This window comes from Sus scrofa, unplaced genomic scaffold (genome assembly GCF_000003025.6).
Source record: "Sus scrofa isolate TJ Tabasco breed Duroc unplaced genomic scaffold, Sscrofa11.1 Contig2673, whole genome shotgun sequence".
Classification (NCBI taxonomy): Eukaryota; Metazoa; Chordata; class Mammalia; order Artiodactyla; family Suidae; genus Sus; species Sus scrofa.
The window spans coordinates 30,737-46,483 of NW_018085146.1; the positions used below are offsets into that span (position 1 = coordinate 30,737).

The 15,747-nt window shown below is 40.9% G+C and overlaps 1 protein-coding gene and 1 pseudogene across 1 annotated transcript; both read right to left on the minus strand.

The window, feature by feature from the left end:
• Positions 1–4,520: 4,520 nt before the first annotated feature.
• On the minus strand, positions 4,521–5,478 carry LOC100522662 (olfactory receptor 4D9-like). Its single transcript, XM_003122728.2, is given in 2 exon segments — positions 4,521–4,886; positions 4,888–5,478. Coding segments are annotated over 2 exon segments (957 nt in total).
• Positions 5,479–11,483: 6,005 nt separating this feature from the next.
• Positions 11,484–12,413, minus strand: LOC110258655 (annotated as a pseudogene).
• Positions 12,414–15,747: the final 3,334 nt, after the last annotated feature.

The window sequence follows — 15,747 nt, forward strand, 5'->3', positions numbered from 1 at the left end:
CTTCTGCACAACAAAAGACATCGTCAACAATGAAAAGACAACACCAGAATGGGAGAAAATATTTGCCAATCATATATCAGATAAGGCATGTGAAAGTTCCCAGGCCAGGGATGGAGGCCATACCACAGCAAGCACTGCTGTGACAAAAATGTATCCTTAACCTGCTGTGCTGCAAGAGAACACCTCCATTTACTTTATTTATTTATTTATTTTAATTTTTTTGTCTTTTGTCTTTTTAGCCCCAACCCCCGACCTCCCCTCCCCGTGGTTAAACTGGAACTGTAGCTGCTGGCCCTGTGCCACAGCCACAGTAATGTGGGATTTGAGTTGTGTCTGCAGCCTACACCACAGATCATGGCAACACTGGATCCTTAACCCATTGAGCAAGACCAAGGACTGAACCTGTGTCCTCATGGATGCTAGTCAGATTTGTTTATGTTGAGCCATGACAGGAATTCTCCCTCCTCCATTTCTTAAATTTTGTTTTTGTTGTTTGTGTTTTTGGTGTCAGATCCCAAAGTATCATTGCCAAACCAATGTCAAGGAGATTTTCCCCTAATTTTTCTTCTAGGAGTTTTATAGTTTCAAGTTTCATGTTTAAATATTTCTCCATTCAAGTGAATTTTTTTGTTGTTGTTTTTAATTTTAGGGCCTCACTGGTGGCATATGGAGGATCCCAGGCTAGGGGTTGAATTAGAGCTGTAGCTGCTGGCTTACACCACAGCCACAACAACACCAGATCCGAACTGTGTCTACGACCTACACCACAGCTCAATGCAATGCCGGATCCTTAAACCCCTGAGTGAGACCAGGGGTCGAACCCGCATCCTCATGGATGCTAGTTGGGTTCGTTTCCACTGAGCCACACAGGAACTTCCATTCAAGTGAATTTTTGTGAGTGGTGTAAAATAGGGGTCCAATTTCATTTTTTCAATTGAAGTCTTCTGCCGTTTTAAATTTTATTTTTATTATTCATGTACTTATTTTTTAGGACTGCACCTGTGGCATATGGAAGTTCCCTTTACTTCAGACTCATGCTCTATTCCATCCTATACTGAGCCCAGAAAGTGGTGACAACTTAGGGTTGGCCTCTCTTGCCCATGAACCTGAGATTTGTGCATGAGTGTGATGCTAATTCCTAGACTCTTGGGAGAATCAAGTGGCCACCATCCTTTGGCAGGTTCCCCCTCCCACCTCAGCCCCTCTTCCTTACATCTATCTTTCTCTCCCTCTTCCTTTTCAGCTCCTCTTCCTCTTCATCCCTGGTGAAGCATCCCTCTTGTATTAGTTTTCTATGGCTGCTGTAACAAATTATCACACACTCAGTGGCTTAAACCAACATAAATTTATTATCTTGCAATTCCGTGGGTCAAAAATCTGACATGGGTCTTTCTGGAGGTTCTAGGGAAGAACCTACTCTCTTGGTTTTTCTAGCTTCTGGCTACCCACAGTCCTTGGCTGTGGGTTCTTCCGTCTCTAAAGACAAATACTTCTCACATTGCATTACTCCAACTTTCTCGTCTTTCTTCCTCTTCTACTTTTAAGGCCTTTGTGATGACATAGACCCTACCCAGATATTCTGGAATAACCTTCCTATTTTAAGGTCAGCTCATTAGCAAACAATTCCATTTACAACCACAATTTCCTTTGCCATGTGTTATAACATATTCACAGATTCTGGGTACTAAGATGTAACTATATTGTCTCCTACATCCCCTCATATTCTGTTTCTGTATTTGTTACCTGTCAATCTGAAATCTCCAAACTCTGAATGCTGAATGATTTTTAAGATCATTTAATAGTTAAAATCTGATCTGACCTGAACTAATTTTAAGTGGCAAAATTTGATATGAATTAACATGAGGACATATATACCTTTGATCAATTGCACACAGTGGGAATACTCACAATTTTTTTTTTTTTTTGCAGAAATTGATTAAAGTGTTTGGATATTAGAGGCTCCCAATGGGGTAAATGATATACTATATAATCTATGCACTGGATTATCTTTTTAAAGCTAAGAAATTTTAAATTGCAAAACCTATCTGCTCCAAATAAATTAAAATAAGGGGACGTGGTTCTGCATAAAGCCTAGAGTATTAAATCCTAGGACACTCTGCTTCAATCATTTCCATTTCCTTTGGCTTCTATAGAAATATTAAGTCAGTTTTGTTTGTTTTTTTTTTTTTTCCTTTTTAGAGCCACATGTGCTGCATATGGAAGTTCCCAGGCCACGGGTCAAATTGGAGATGCAGCTGCCAGCCTACCACAACAATGGCAAGATCCGAGCTGCATCTGCAACCTACACTACAGTTCATGGCAATTCCAGATCCTTAACCCACCGAACGAGGTCAGGGATTGAACCCTCATCCTCATGGATGCTAGTTGGATTCTTCCTGCTGAACCATAAAGGGAACTCCTAAAGTTAGTTTTAAATACTAAAAAACCAAGATTAATTAGAATTTGGTATCATCTTCTTGCATGCATTATTTCTTCCTTTTCTACATATTTAAACACTTACTCATAGCTTCTTAGGGATCAGGCAGTATTCTAGATCCTGGGAATATAAAGGAGAATTAGATCTACTGATTTAAAGTTTTGTGAGGTTTTAAAATGGACAGTGGTAAGAGAAATGATAAAGAAGTACATATAGGAAAAATAAGAGTATTTGTTGGGTTAAACATACATTTTTCCTTTTTCAACTAATCTAACTAGGTTATGTCTGAGGCGGTGGTATGAACACAGCAGAGGTAGCTCCAGATTCTAGTCATTGTAGTTATGTACTGGAGCTGTACAAATCAGATGGTGACTTATAGGTCACATACAGTTCTATCTTTCTCTTCCTCTTCCTTTGCAGCATCCAATTCTGATGAAGTTATCTGGGCACAAGGCAATGGAAATCTTTAAAAGCTAAGACTCTTTACATATACCAAATATTGGTGGGAGGTCTTGTCAGGGTATTTTATAGGTGGGTTGATTAAAAAGAAGGTCTAAAAGGGGAAATGTGGTGGTGGGAGGGATAAATTAAAAGGTTGAGATTAACATACACACCCCTGATACCACCTCACACTAATCAGAATGGCCATCATTAATAAGCCCACAAATAACAAATGCTGGAGGGGGTGTGAGAAAAGGGAATCCTCCTGCACTCTTGGTGGGAGTGTAAGCTGTACAGCACTGTGAAGAACAGTACGGAGGTACCTTAGACATCTATACATAGAACTACCATATGATCCAGAAATCCCACTCTTGGGCATATATCCGGATATAACTTTCCTTAAAAAAGATACATGCACCAGAACGTTGATTGCAGCACTATTCACAATAGCCAAGACATGGAAACAACCCAAATGTCCATTGACAGATGATTGGATTAGGAAGATGTGGTATATATACACAATGGAACACTACTCAGCCATAAAAAAAGAATGGCATAATGCCATTTGCAGCAACATGGATGGAACTATAGACTCATACTGAGTGAAGTAAGTCAGAAAGAGAAAGACAAATACCATATGATATCACTCATATCTGGTATCTAATATACAGCACAAATGAATATTTCCACAGAAAAGAAAATCATGGACTTGGAGAAGAGACTTGTGGTTGCCAAGGGAGAGGGGGAGGAAGTGGGGTGGTTGGGGAGCTTGGGGTTAATAGATGCAGACTCTTGCCTTTGGAATGGATTAGCAATGAGATCCTGCTGTGTAGCACTAGAAACTATGTCTAGTTACTTATGATGGAGCATGATAATGTGCAGAAATAGAATGTGTACATGTATGTGTAACTTGGTCACCATGCTGTACAGTAGAAAACAAAAAATTGTATTGGGGAAATAATTATTAAAATAATAATAATAAATATACACCGCTATATATAAAATAGATAAGTAACAAGGACCTACTCCATGGCACAGGGAAATCTCAATATTCTGTAATAACCAATATGGGAAAAGAATCTGGAAAAGAATGGATATATGTGTAACTGATTCACTGTGATGTACACCTGAAATCAACACAATATTGTAAGTCCACTATACTCCAATAAAATTTAAGAAAGGATGGTCCACATTTGCTGACAAAACAGAAATGTTAAAGCAGAATGTTTGCAGACAGTGTTTACTACATAGCATGTACTTGATAAATAGTCATAGAGTAACTATTGTTGAACTGGGGCCAAGATGCTGGATGCCTGCTACATGGAGACCCTGTTGTCTATTACATGCCTGGTCATTGCAGTGCTAGCCTTTACCTCATTACCTGGACACACAGTTTCTACCATGGTTCACAGTTGTGCCCTGCGTGCTGTCACTTACTCTTCAAAGACTATGTTCTTCCCTATAACTTCCTTCTGGTGTTTCTTTTCAAAGCCTATGTTCCAGGTTATTGATCCTTTGTATCTGTGACATCCTGGTATAGTTAATTGTTTAGGTATGGCTGAGCCCCAATGTATGACACCTAATAATTTAAGAAAATATTTCAATTATATACTTGCATCTTGATCTGCAATCAATAACGACGCTATCCCATTGCAGAAAGCATGAGTCTTCCATTCAGTCTCCTCATGGCTGACTTCATCTCCTGGTTCCTCAGGGTGTGGATCATGGGATTCAGGACAGGGATGATGACAGTGAAGGTGATGGAGACAGCTCTGTCCATGGAGAGGGCAGTGAAGGGCTGGGCATAGATGTAGATAAGGGGCACAAAGTGTAGGTTCACCACAGTGATGTGGGCTATGCAGGTGGAGATGGCTTTCTTTCTTCCCTCACCAATGTGAGCCCTCAGCATCACAAGGATGACTGTGTAAGACACAAGAAGAAGGACAAACCATGGAGTAATGACCAGGCCATTGTTGGAAATCATCAGCACCTCCAGAACAAAGGTGTCAGAACTCAAGGGCCAAGGTGTTGGTGCAGGCAAGTTTGTGGACCTGGGGGACATTGTAGCAGAAGCCATCCACAAAGTTGGGTCCACAGAAGGGGAATGAGAGCAGCAGGGAGCTCTTCACAATGGAGTAGACAAAGCCCCCCAGCCAGGAGGCCACAATGAGGGCAGTGCACCGGCCCCTACTCATCATGGTCACATAGTGCAGGGGCTTGGAAATGGCCACATAGAAATCGAAGGCCATCACAGAGAGAGAGAAAATATCTGCCCCACTGAGGAGGTGGAAGAAGAACATCTGTGTGATGCAGCCATTGAAGGAGATGGTCTTTCTCCTGGGAAGAAGGTCTACTAGGACCTTGGGGGCAGTGAGGGAGGAGAAGCAGATGTCCAAGACGGAGAGGTTGTGGAGCAGGAAGTACATGGGTGTGTGCTGGTGAGACTCCCAGGTCACAGTGACCATGATGGCAACATTTGCTAACACAGTTGTTACATATACTGTAGATAAGAAGAAAAATAAGAGCAAGCTCAACCCTTGAGACTGGGTAATTCTGCAAAAATTAAATTCAGACACCATGGTATGATTTCTCAAGGCCATTGGATAATATTTTTTCCTCTATGTACAGCTTTAAAGGAAATAATGATATTACTAAGGCAATGAAATCAAGCAAAGATTTATCTCATGCATAAATTGAACTACGTAATTTTAAAAAATCACATGTTTTATTCTACATGAACTTACTAACCCAGGGAACTTACTTAACCCAGGGAAATCACTCAGTTCCACCTGCTCCAGCTCCCCTATTAGCATAAGTTACAGGTTTGTTTCCCTATTATAGTCAGAGGGGGCCCTTGGTTTCTGTTAAAGTCTACCCCAAGAAGTTACTGAGAAAGAGAACTTAAGGAAGTTTTTGTGGAAGCAGTTGCAGGTTCCCTACATCTTCATGAATCAGAGCAACTCCGATTTTATTCATTTTCTACTTTGTTCCTATGGATTAAACATCATTAGAATAAATCAATCCTTAGATGCGTTTCAGGAACAACACAATAGGGATCGATGTCAATAGCATATTATAGTTTTAAAAGCAACTGCACATCTAATTTCAATAAAATTTCCAAACAATTGCACCAATGGTGGATCAAGCCCCCATTCTCACAGATACTAGTCAGGTCCTTAACCTGCTGAGTCACAACAGGAGCTGCAAAAACCCACCACACTTTGCCTCTCATTTGGTCTGGAGGACAGGACTACTTGTTTTGTTTCCTTGGTTTAGTCAGTCTTTGTGGGCTTAGTCACCTCCACAGCCTGTACTGATAGGTAGCACATTTTATCTCAAAGACTTCTCTGAGTTTCCCACATTGCAAGGAAACTGGACACTGTGTCACATCTCTCCTAAGGATTCTACTGTCTTCATGGCTCTCCATGTGTCCCCTTCTCTTCATCCTCAGTTAAACCCTTACCATTTCTGCTTAGATGGTTGTAGGAATTCCCGAACTGGTCTTTGGTGTAGTTGTCTCTAACTACATCCTCTCAGTTGTTTCCAGAAATATAAGTCACAAATGAGATCATTTATTCCTTTGTTTGAAAATTTTCCATGGTTCTCTATTGCCTACAAAACATCAAACTCCTCAAATAGCAACCAAGACTTTTTTTTTCCATCTTGAGTATCATCTAGTGCCCTTTTTCCTTTGATCCTGTTTCAGATCTTTATTTTTTTGGTTTTTAGTTTTGTTTTTTTTTTGTTGTTTTTTTTTTGTCTTTTTGCCTTTTCTAGGGCTGCTTCCTGTGGCATAGGGAGGTTCCCAGGCTAGGGGTCCAATCGGAGCTATAGTCACTAGCCTATGCCACAGCCACAGCAATGCCAGATCTGAGCTGCATCTGCGACCTACACCACAGCTCATGGCAATGCTGGATCCTTAACCCACTGAGCAAGGTCAGGGATCAAACCTGCAACCTCATGGTTCCTAGTCAGATTCATTAACCACTGTGCCATGATGGGAACTCCAGATATTGAAATGTTATGCAGATTCTTGCTGGCTCCTGCCTTTGGATCTGTGTTCCTGTTGTTCTCTCCATCCACCATGTCCTCCTCACTCTTAGACTCTCCTCCTGGGTGAGCACTGAGTTTTCATCACTCAGGTCCAGCGTCCCCTCTTCTCTGAAAAATTTCCTAACATCTTTTTATGACCATGATTCCCTGCACTGACTTCTCTTCTGGCATAAACAACAGTTTATTCCATCTGATTTCTTCTATGTTTATATTTCCTTAGTTCAGTATAGTTTCCTTGCTACACCTCAAGTTCATCCTGTCTGCTCAGTGTTTCATCCATCCCAATGTCATCAAAGCTTTACTTAGTTTGGGCCACATGTTTGGTGCTCAGTAATTTTTTTTTAAATTAATGAGTAAACTTGACATGACTTATAGGCATGGGCAATGGAGTATGAGTGAGCAAGAAGAATCTTCACAAACATAGCCTAAGAAACCCTTTTGTTAATGTCTTTGGACTGGCTTCAGGGGTGCCAGGTAGAGATTTGTTTTCTGATCCAGGCTTTAAAATAGCTCTGTGACCTTGGGAAAGTCATGCTGCTACTCTGGCCTCAGATCTTCAGTTGTAAAATGTACAGACAGTTTAGTATAATGTAGTCTGATGCAGGATCTAGTGTGATGTGGGGTAGGACAAGGGGTTTGGAGGCACACTTGGATTGAAATTCTGCCTCTGCTTCCTTTTGTTTCTCAGAGAAAGTCCTTTATTTTCCTTTAATTTCCTCCACTGTAAACTGGGAAGCACAGAACTTACTTCACTGGGTAGCATGAGGAGTAACTATAATCATGTTTTGTAAAGTACCCAGAATATAATAGGCATTCAATTAATTCATTTCCTTTCTCTTTCCCTGAAAAAACAGTGCCTTCCCTGAAGGGTTATTTGTGGGGACAGTTGCAGAATGTAAAATGCTACTCAACAGAAGAACAGCTTCTCTTTGAACCAACTTGCTTATTTTTATTCCAGTGAACTTGTGTAAATTAACCAAGTGGACCAGAGACTTCAGTGCTGGGTTATTGAGTTTGGGACTTAAGGCTGGATCAAAGGCAAAAGAGACCCAGTGAGTCATGGGCAATGTACTCATACGGGGCTGCCTCTGCAACCTCCACAGTTTTTAAGGGAATTTGGGCTTAAAACCACGGTTTTTAAGGAAGCACCCATCTTGTAGAAAGAGGCTCTGTGACCCACATGGGCAAACCCTAAGCTGGAACAAAATCTGTTCCTTATATGCAACTCAATCACTTCATCAAATAGAAACCGCTTTTTCTCCTACCATGTGGTGGTGTCCTCTTCTTCTTAGGAAGACATTCCTCCTTACCGAATATTTTCAACATACACTTTGTTTTCTGCCGCTGAAGTTTTCAGCTATTTGTGTGGTATCTTATACACTGGGTGCACTTTTCATGCTCATACTATTCACACGTGTTCTGCAATATCTCACATTCTGATGGTTTTATATCCTTACCTAAATTCTTCAGCAGCGAACCAGGAAATGACACATTTTGAGACTGGGTAGCTGGGCCTCAGTGTATATGATGCTAAGAAATAGCATGATAGAAGGTGAAGTTCTTCTTAAGATGAGTTATACTAGACTTCAACATCTTCTCTTCACCCTTCTTGTTAGAAAAGCCAGACTCAGGAAGTCATGTCATCATGGTTCTTCTGCTTGTCCCAACATGTTCCTGCTAGGCTTAGTCCCTCAGGCCCAAGCCTAATATGAGAATTAGCCAAGAGAATTTTATTGGATGTGAGTCTGCAAACAGAATGGACATTCTTCTGCTAGTGTTGGAGTTCCAGTGGGGATTATTACACCTTTGCTAAGTCATCACCACACAAAGTCCACACACACACACACACACACACACACAAACATGAAGTTGTTTAAACATTTCAATAACTTCCAAATTCTTGCAAGGCTCCAGAAGACAAATCTATATAGTGTGTGATTTTCTCAGTATTGGGGAAATATTTCTACAAACATTTAATGTGATATGATCATTCATTCTCAATGTGGGCATCATGCCCAAGGAGACAAAAACTGGTTCTTGGGGGCCAAAAAAACCCTTGGATATTACAGTGATTTGTGGTTCTTCAGAGAACATCAGTACATAAAAAGATATATAGTATATCTTTGGGAGTAAGATTTCTTGGGGGAGAGCAATTAGGAGAAACATCTAATAAAGATCCTTTGGTGGGGGGAATGAGTTAATTTTATTTATTTATTTATTTATTTATTTATTTATTTATTTATTTATTCTTTTTATGGCCAAACCTGAGGCACATGGTAGTTCCTGGGCCAGGGGTTGAATCAGAGCGGCAGGGGCTGGCCTATGCTACAGCCTCAGAAACACCAGGTCTGAGTTGCTCCTGTGACCTACTCTGCGGCTTGCAGCAACACTGGATGCTTAACCCACTGAGGGAGGCCAGAGATCGAACTGGCATCCTCACAGACAAAGACTATGTCAGTTTCTTAACTCACTGAGCTGCAACAGGAAATCTAGGAGGCAATAATTTAAAACATTTTGAGAAGCACTGGCAATATGTTTAAGAGTCTTGGACCAATGTCTCTGTCTTGTAAGATGCAGAGAAGATGTGTGCCACCTATAAGGATTTTTTAGCTATATGAGCCCATCATAACAATTTGCAAAAAATTGTTCTGTACGTTTCAATGTCCTCAGCTTCCTTATTCCTCTTGACCAATTTTTTAATGACGATTGGAGACAGAAGGTGGGATTGCATGTGAGCATAGAGAGAAAAAGGAGATTTACTGTCTCTTTGCAGATTTACTTCCTTGGAATTATTCTCTTGAGAGAGAGGAGGATTATAACATAGGCCCAGTGACTATTCCTAAGTGACCCTGTATAAAGTCAATGTTTACAGTATTTTTGTTTGTTTGTTTTTACTCTCTTGGTACACAAAATGGGTCTTGAGTGTGTGAAAAGTTATTCCTTAGGTAATTTTTTTATACCAGAGTGATTTGCTTCAATTGCCTATGCATACATAGATGAAAACTATAGTTTTGCTCCAGCTCTAAAAGTCTTGGGGGTGAAATAGAAATAGGGGATAAAGATAAGAAGGAAGTTCAGGTTAACATAAAATAAATGTGGATTCTGTGCAGATATATCCCCAATCTGCTAATTTTTTTTTTTGCTTTTTAGGGATGCACTCTAGGCATAAGGAGGTTCCTAGGCTAGGGGCTGAATTGGAGCTACAGCTGCTGGCTTAGTGACAGACACAGCAATGTGGGATCTGAGCCAAGTCTGTGACCTACACCACAGCTCATGGCAACACCAGATCCCCAACCCACTTAGCAAGGCCAGGAATGGAACCCACATCTTCTTGGATACTAGTCAGATTTGTTTCCACTGAGCCATTATGGGAACTCCTGTAATTCTTTTGAGATTAATTTTAGTGGACAAAAATGTTGAACAGACTTGAGCATAGGAAATGCTTGGTCCATGTATATAGATTTGTTCATGTATATATCTGACTTAACACAACTTAAATGGTTCCTTTTCTTTTCACTAATTCATGAACTATTTTGAAGACTATGCACTCACAATATTAAGTCAAGAAGTGATTCTAATAATCCACTGAAAACAGCAACACCACTAGAGAGAGAATGTATGAAACAAATGCATTCATATTCTGTTTATATACATATTTAGGAACAGACATGTATACAATAGGGAACATTGTATGCCTGATCATTCACAGGAGTGGTGCTATATTTGGAAGCTACAATATTCTCAACATTTATCATGTTTCATTCTCATGACAACCTTGTGTGTAGATAATGTTATTTCCATCTTGCAGGTAGAGAAAATGAGGTCCAATATGTTGGCTTGAGAGCCACAGAGCATACCAAAATAGTATTTAGGGATTTTTTTTCCATCTTCTTAGGGCTGCACCCAGGGCATACAGAGCTTCCCAGGCTAGGGGTCAAATCAGAGCTGTAGCTTCCAGCCTACACTACAGCCACAGAAACACTGTATCCAAACTGCCTCTTAGACCTACACCAACAGCTCACAGCAATGCCAGATCCTTAACCCACTGAATGAGGCCAGGGATTGAACCCACATCCTCATGGATACTAGTCAGGTTCAGTAACCACTGAACCATGATGGGAACTCCAACATTTAGGTTATTGATTTCAACCTCATGCCCCATACTTCTCCCCAGTCCCCTAGCTGATGTCTGATCTCATCTCTTCCTTTTGTTCTTACATAATCTCTAACTGGACTTCCTGTTATGACTCAGTGGGTTAAGGACCTGATGTTGTCTCTGTGAGGATGCAGGTTCGATCCCTGGCCTTGCTCAGTGGGTTAAGTATCCAGTGTTGCCACAAGCTGTGGCACAGGTTGCAGCTGCAGCTCCAATTGGACCCCTGGCCTGGGAACTTCCATATGTGGCAGGTGAGGTCATAAAAAGATAAAAAAGAATTTAGTGGCTCTGGGGATATAGACAAATGACTGTAGAGAAAGAGCCAGCTGTCTCTGTCCCTTAGGTTAGCAGGGAGGTAACCAACTCAAATTAGATTTCCAGGCTCTGTCTGACTGCTCATCCCATTTTATAGCTTTCAAAAGGCCCAAGCCTCCTCTGTATTCTCTTTATGGCTGACTTCATCTCCTGATTCCTCAGGCTGTAGATCATCGGGTTCAGCATGGGAGTGAGGACTGTGTTATTGATGGATACAGCTGTGTCCATGGGCAGCATAGTGAAGGGCCAGCAGTAGATGTACACACAAGGCATGAAATGAAGAGTCACCACCAGGATGTGGGAGGTGCAGGTGGAGAGGGCTTTGTTCTGGCCCTCCCCAGAAAGATCTCAGCACTACCAGAACCCTCATGTAGGACCCCAGGAGCAAGAGGAACAATAGCAGGATCACCAGCCCATTGTCAGAGATCCTGAGGTGCTCCAGAGCAAAAGTGTCAGTGCAGGCAGCTTAACCACCTGGAGCACGTCACAGTAGAAGGCATCTGGGACATTGGGGCCACAGAAGGGGAGTGGAAGCATCAGAATAATCTGAACAATGGAGTGCAAACCACCACACACCCAGGAAGCCACCACCAAGGCCAATCACACCTCTCTTCCCATAAGGGTTACATAGTGCAAGTGTTTGGAGATTGCAAGAATCTGTCATAGGCCATCACAGAAAGGAAAAAAATATCTGCCCCACCAGCAAAGTGGAAGAAAAAGATCTGAGCCATGCAGCCATTGTAGGAGATGGTTTTCCTCTCTGATAAAAGATCCAGTAGGAATTTGGGAATGGTGACAGATGAAAAAACAATGTCCAGGACAGATTTGTTCCACAGGAGAATGTATATGGGAGTGTGGAGGTGGGACCCGCAGGTGATGGTCACCACAATGAGGGCATTGCCCAGCACAGTTCCTACATAAACAGCAAGAAAAACCACAAACAAGATTTCCAGGAAGAAGAATTCCTTCATGTTGGTGTGGTTGCTCTGGACCATGATGGGGAGCACCCTCTTCTAGATCTACTCTGGGTGAAGATATTTTAGAGTTAGGAGTGTGAAGTCCTGAGGTGACAACAGCATTTATCATACATTATTATAAGGCTCTTTTAAGCATTTAGATCATTGTGACTACTAAGAAAAACCAAGCTAGAGTCTCCCCCACACACACCTTTTTTAGTCACACCCATGGCATGTGGAAGTTCCCTGGGCCAGGGGTCAAATTCATGCTGCAGTTGTAACCTGCACTGCAGCTGTGGCAATGCTGGATCCCCCAATGCACAACACAGGAACTTCCCAGGGTGAGAAAATTCTTTTTTTTTTTTGTGGTGGTGTCTTTTTGTCTTTTTAGGGCCATGCTGATGGCATATGGAGGTTCCCAGGCTAGGGGTCTAATCAGAGCTGTAGCTGCTGACCTACACCACAGCCCCAGCAACTCAGGATCCAAGCCACATCTGCAACCTACACCACACCTTGTGGCAATGCTGGATCCTTTACCCATTGAGCTAGGCCAGGGATTGAACCCACAATCTCATGGTTCCTAGTTGGATTCATTAACCACTGAGCCACAATGAGAACTCCTGAAAATTCTTTACCCTGGTGATTCTTCTTTTATATTGTAAATGCCTTGAGTTAACAGGAAGAACCATCATAGTCTTATGTTCTTAATCTGAGAAAAAGAAAGATTATGGTCATTTGACAATGGCTTATCATCTGTCCTATAAGAATAACTTCTTCAAATGTATACAAAGCTTTACACTTTACCCAAGTCTTCACCTGTAACATCATCTTGATTTTGATTTTCATGATGCCACTTTGGGGTCCTATAGAGCAGTTATGATTATCATCATTTATATAAGGGAAACTGAAGCTTAGAGCAGTTAGTGACTTGCTCACATTTGTATATTTGCCAAGTTAATAATTGAAAAATCAGAGATTCAAAGCCAAATACATTTTATGATTTGAAAAGAAGTCTCTCTTTGACCAAATTTTAGACCTCTTCTCAAGGAGGTCTCAGCACTGACCTTCCTTGTCCTTCATTGCCAAGGACAGTTTTAGCAAGAATCCTGTTAAATCAATTTATCAAGAAGCCCCTACACTTCATTTCCAATCAAACTCCTCATCCACACTTTTGAAATCTAACACCTTGTATATAAGTCCTTGGCTTGTCTTTAGCAAGAATCCTGTTAAGGCAGCTTAGCAAGAATTCCACATCCTTGATGTCTCCTTTTAGTAATTTTTCCCTCACTGACCCCTACATTCTGTTCATTGGCCATAAATCCTCACTTGTCCTTGTTGTAATTGGAATTGAGCTCAGTCTTTCTCCACTAATTCAGTTGTTTTGACCCCACTGAATTAGTCTTGAATAAAATCTGTCATCATTTTTAACAGGTGTTCAGCAAATAATTTTTCTTTCAGTCTCCAGGTTTTTCCACTGTTGCACTCTGCCAGATCAGAGTCTGGGGCTTACTTTGATTTATTAGAGTTACCATGAGTACAATTAAGTAGCCCGAATCCTTAATCTTCATCACTTCCCTTAAAGGAAGAGACAAATCAGGGCCTTATAAGTACTCCCAGTAGGCTGAGACACTCGGACCTCATTTGGGTCAACAAAGCTCTTGGTAAAGACCAGAGCTACAGTCATTGCTCAGAGCCCATGGAAATGTCACACACAAGCTGATCATTAAAGCTTCAGGATCCCAGATGTGACTTAACCCAACCCCCCTGACCTTAAGGGGGGAAAGAGAAAAATATTTATTTTTCCAGAATTAGTCTATGGATTGGTGAAAGATGGAGAATTAAAGAAAATTTCAGGTATTTTAATGATTTTTTCTTTTTTTCTTTGGTTATAAGAATGAGATCTACCCCTTAAACAAATTTCAAGTACATAATATTGTTCACTATAGTCACATTGTGCTAATGCTCTCCAGGATTTATTCATCTGGCACAACCAAAACCTGGTATCCCTTGACAAAAATCTCCCCATTTCCCCCTATTCACAACCCCTGGTAATCACCATTCTACTCTCTGCTTCTGTGAGTAGAGGACATTAGGTTAAGTGGCATAAGTCAGAAGCAGAAAGACAAATACTACATAACCTTGTTTATAGGTAGAATCTAAAATAGTCGAACTCATAGAAAGAGCTTAACCAGGTTTGTTAACATAAAATTCACTGATTTTCTGCTATTGTTATATTGTAGAAAAATAGTTGTTTTTTCCCCCACATTAGATATCTGGTCATCAGAGGACAAACCCTTTTCAATAAGAATATCTTTATGTCAAAGAACTCTCATATCAGATCATTTTAAAAAATTCAAATAGCTGAGATGATCAAAAATACAGTTCAACAATAGAAAATAGACAGTCTTGGTATTTGAAGCAATGGAATTGTACCTGAAGAAACTAGGATGAAAAAGATGAAAGTAGACCAGATTTTAAAAAGAAAAGAACACTTGTCCTGAAGCAAAAGCACAGTAAAGCATCCTGCAAGAAACCTATTTCTTTGCCACAGCTGCAGCAATGCCAGATCCTTTTCCTTTTTTCTTTTTTCTCTTCCCACTGTACAGCAAGGGGATCAAGTTATCCTTACATGTCTACATTACAATTACAATTTTTCCCCCACCTATTGTTCTGTAGCAACATGAGTATCTAGACAAAGTTCTCAATGCTACTCAGCTGGATCTCCTTGTAAATCTATTCTAAGTTGTGTCTGATAAGCCCAAGCTCCCGATCCCTCCCACTCCCTCCCCCTCCCATCAGGCAGTCACAAGTCTCTTCTCCAAGTCCATGATTTATTTTCTGAGGAGATGTTCACTTCTGCTGGATATTAGATTCCAGTTATAACTGATATCATATGGTATTTGTCTTTGTCTTTCTGGCTCATTTCACTCAGTATGAGTGTTTCTAGTTCCATCCGTGGCGCTGCAAATGGCATTATGTCATTATTTTTTATGGCTGAGTAGTATTCCATTGTGTATATATACCACTTCTTCCGAATCCAATCCTCTGTCGATGGACATTTGGGTTGTTTCCATACCCTGGCTATTGTGAATAGTGCTGCAATGAACATGGGTGCATGTGTCTCTTTTAAGTAGAGTTTTGTCCGGATAGATGCCCAAGAGTGAGATTGCGGGGTCATATGGAAGTTCTATGTATAGATTTCTAAGGTATCTCCAAACTGTTCTCCATAGTGGCTGTACCAGTTTCCATTCCCACCAGCAGTGCAGAAGGGGGTTCCCTTTTCTCCACAGCCCCTCCAGCACTTGTTATTTGTGGATTTATTAATGATGGCCATTCTGACTGGTGTGAGGTGGTATCTCATGGTAGTTTTGATTTGCATTTCTCTTATA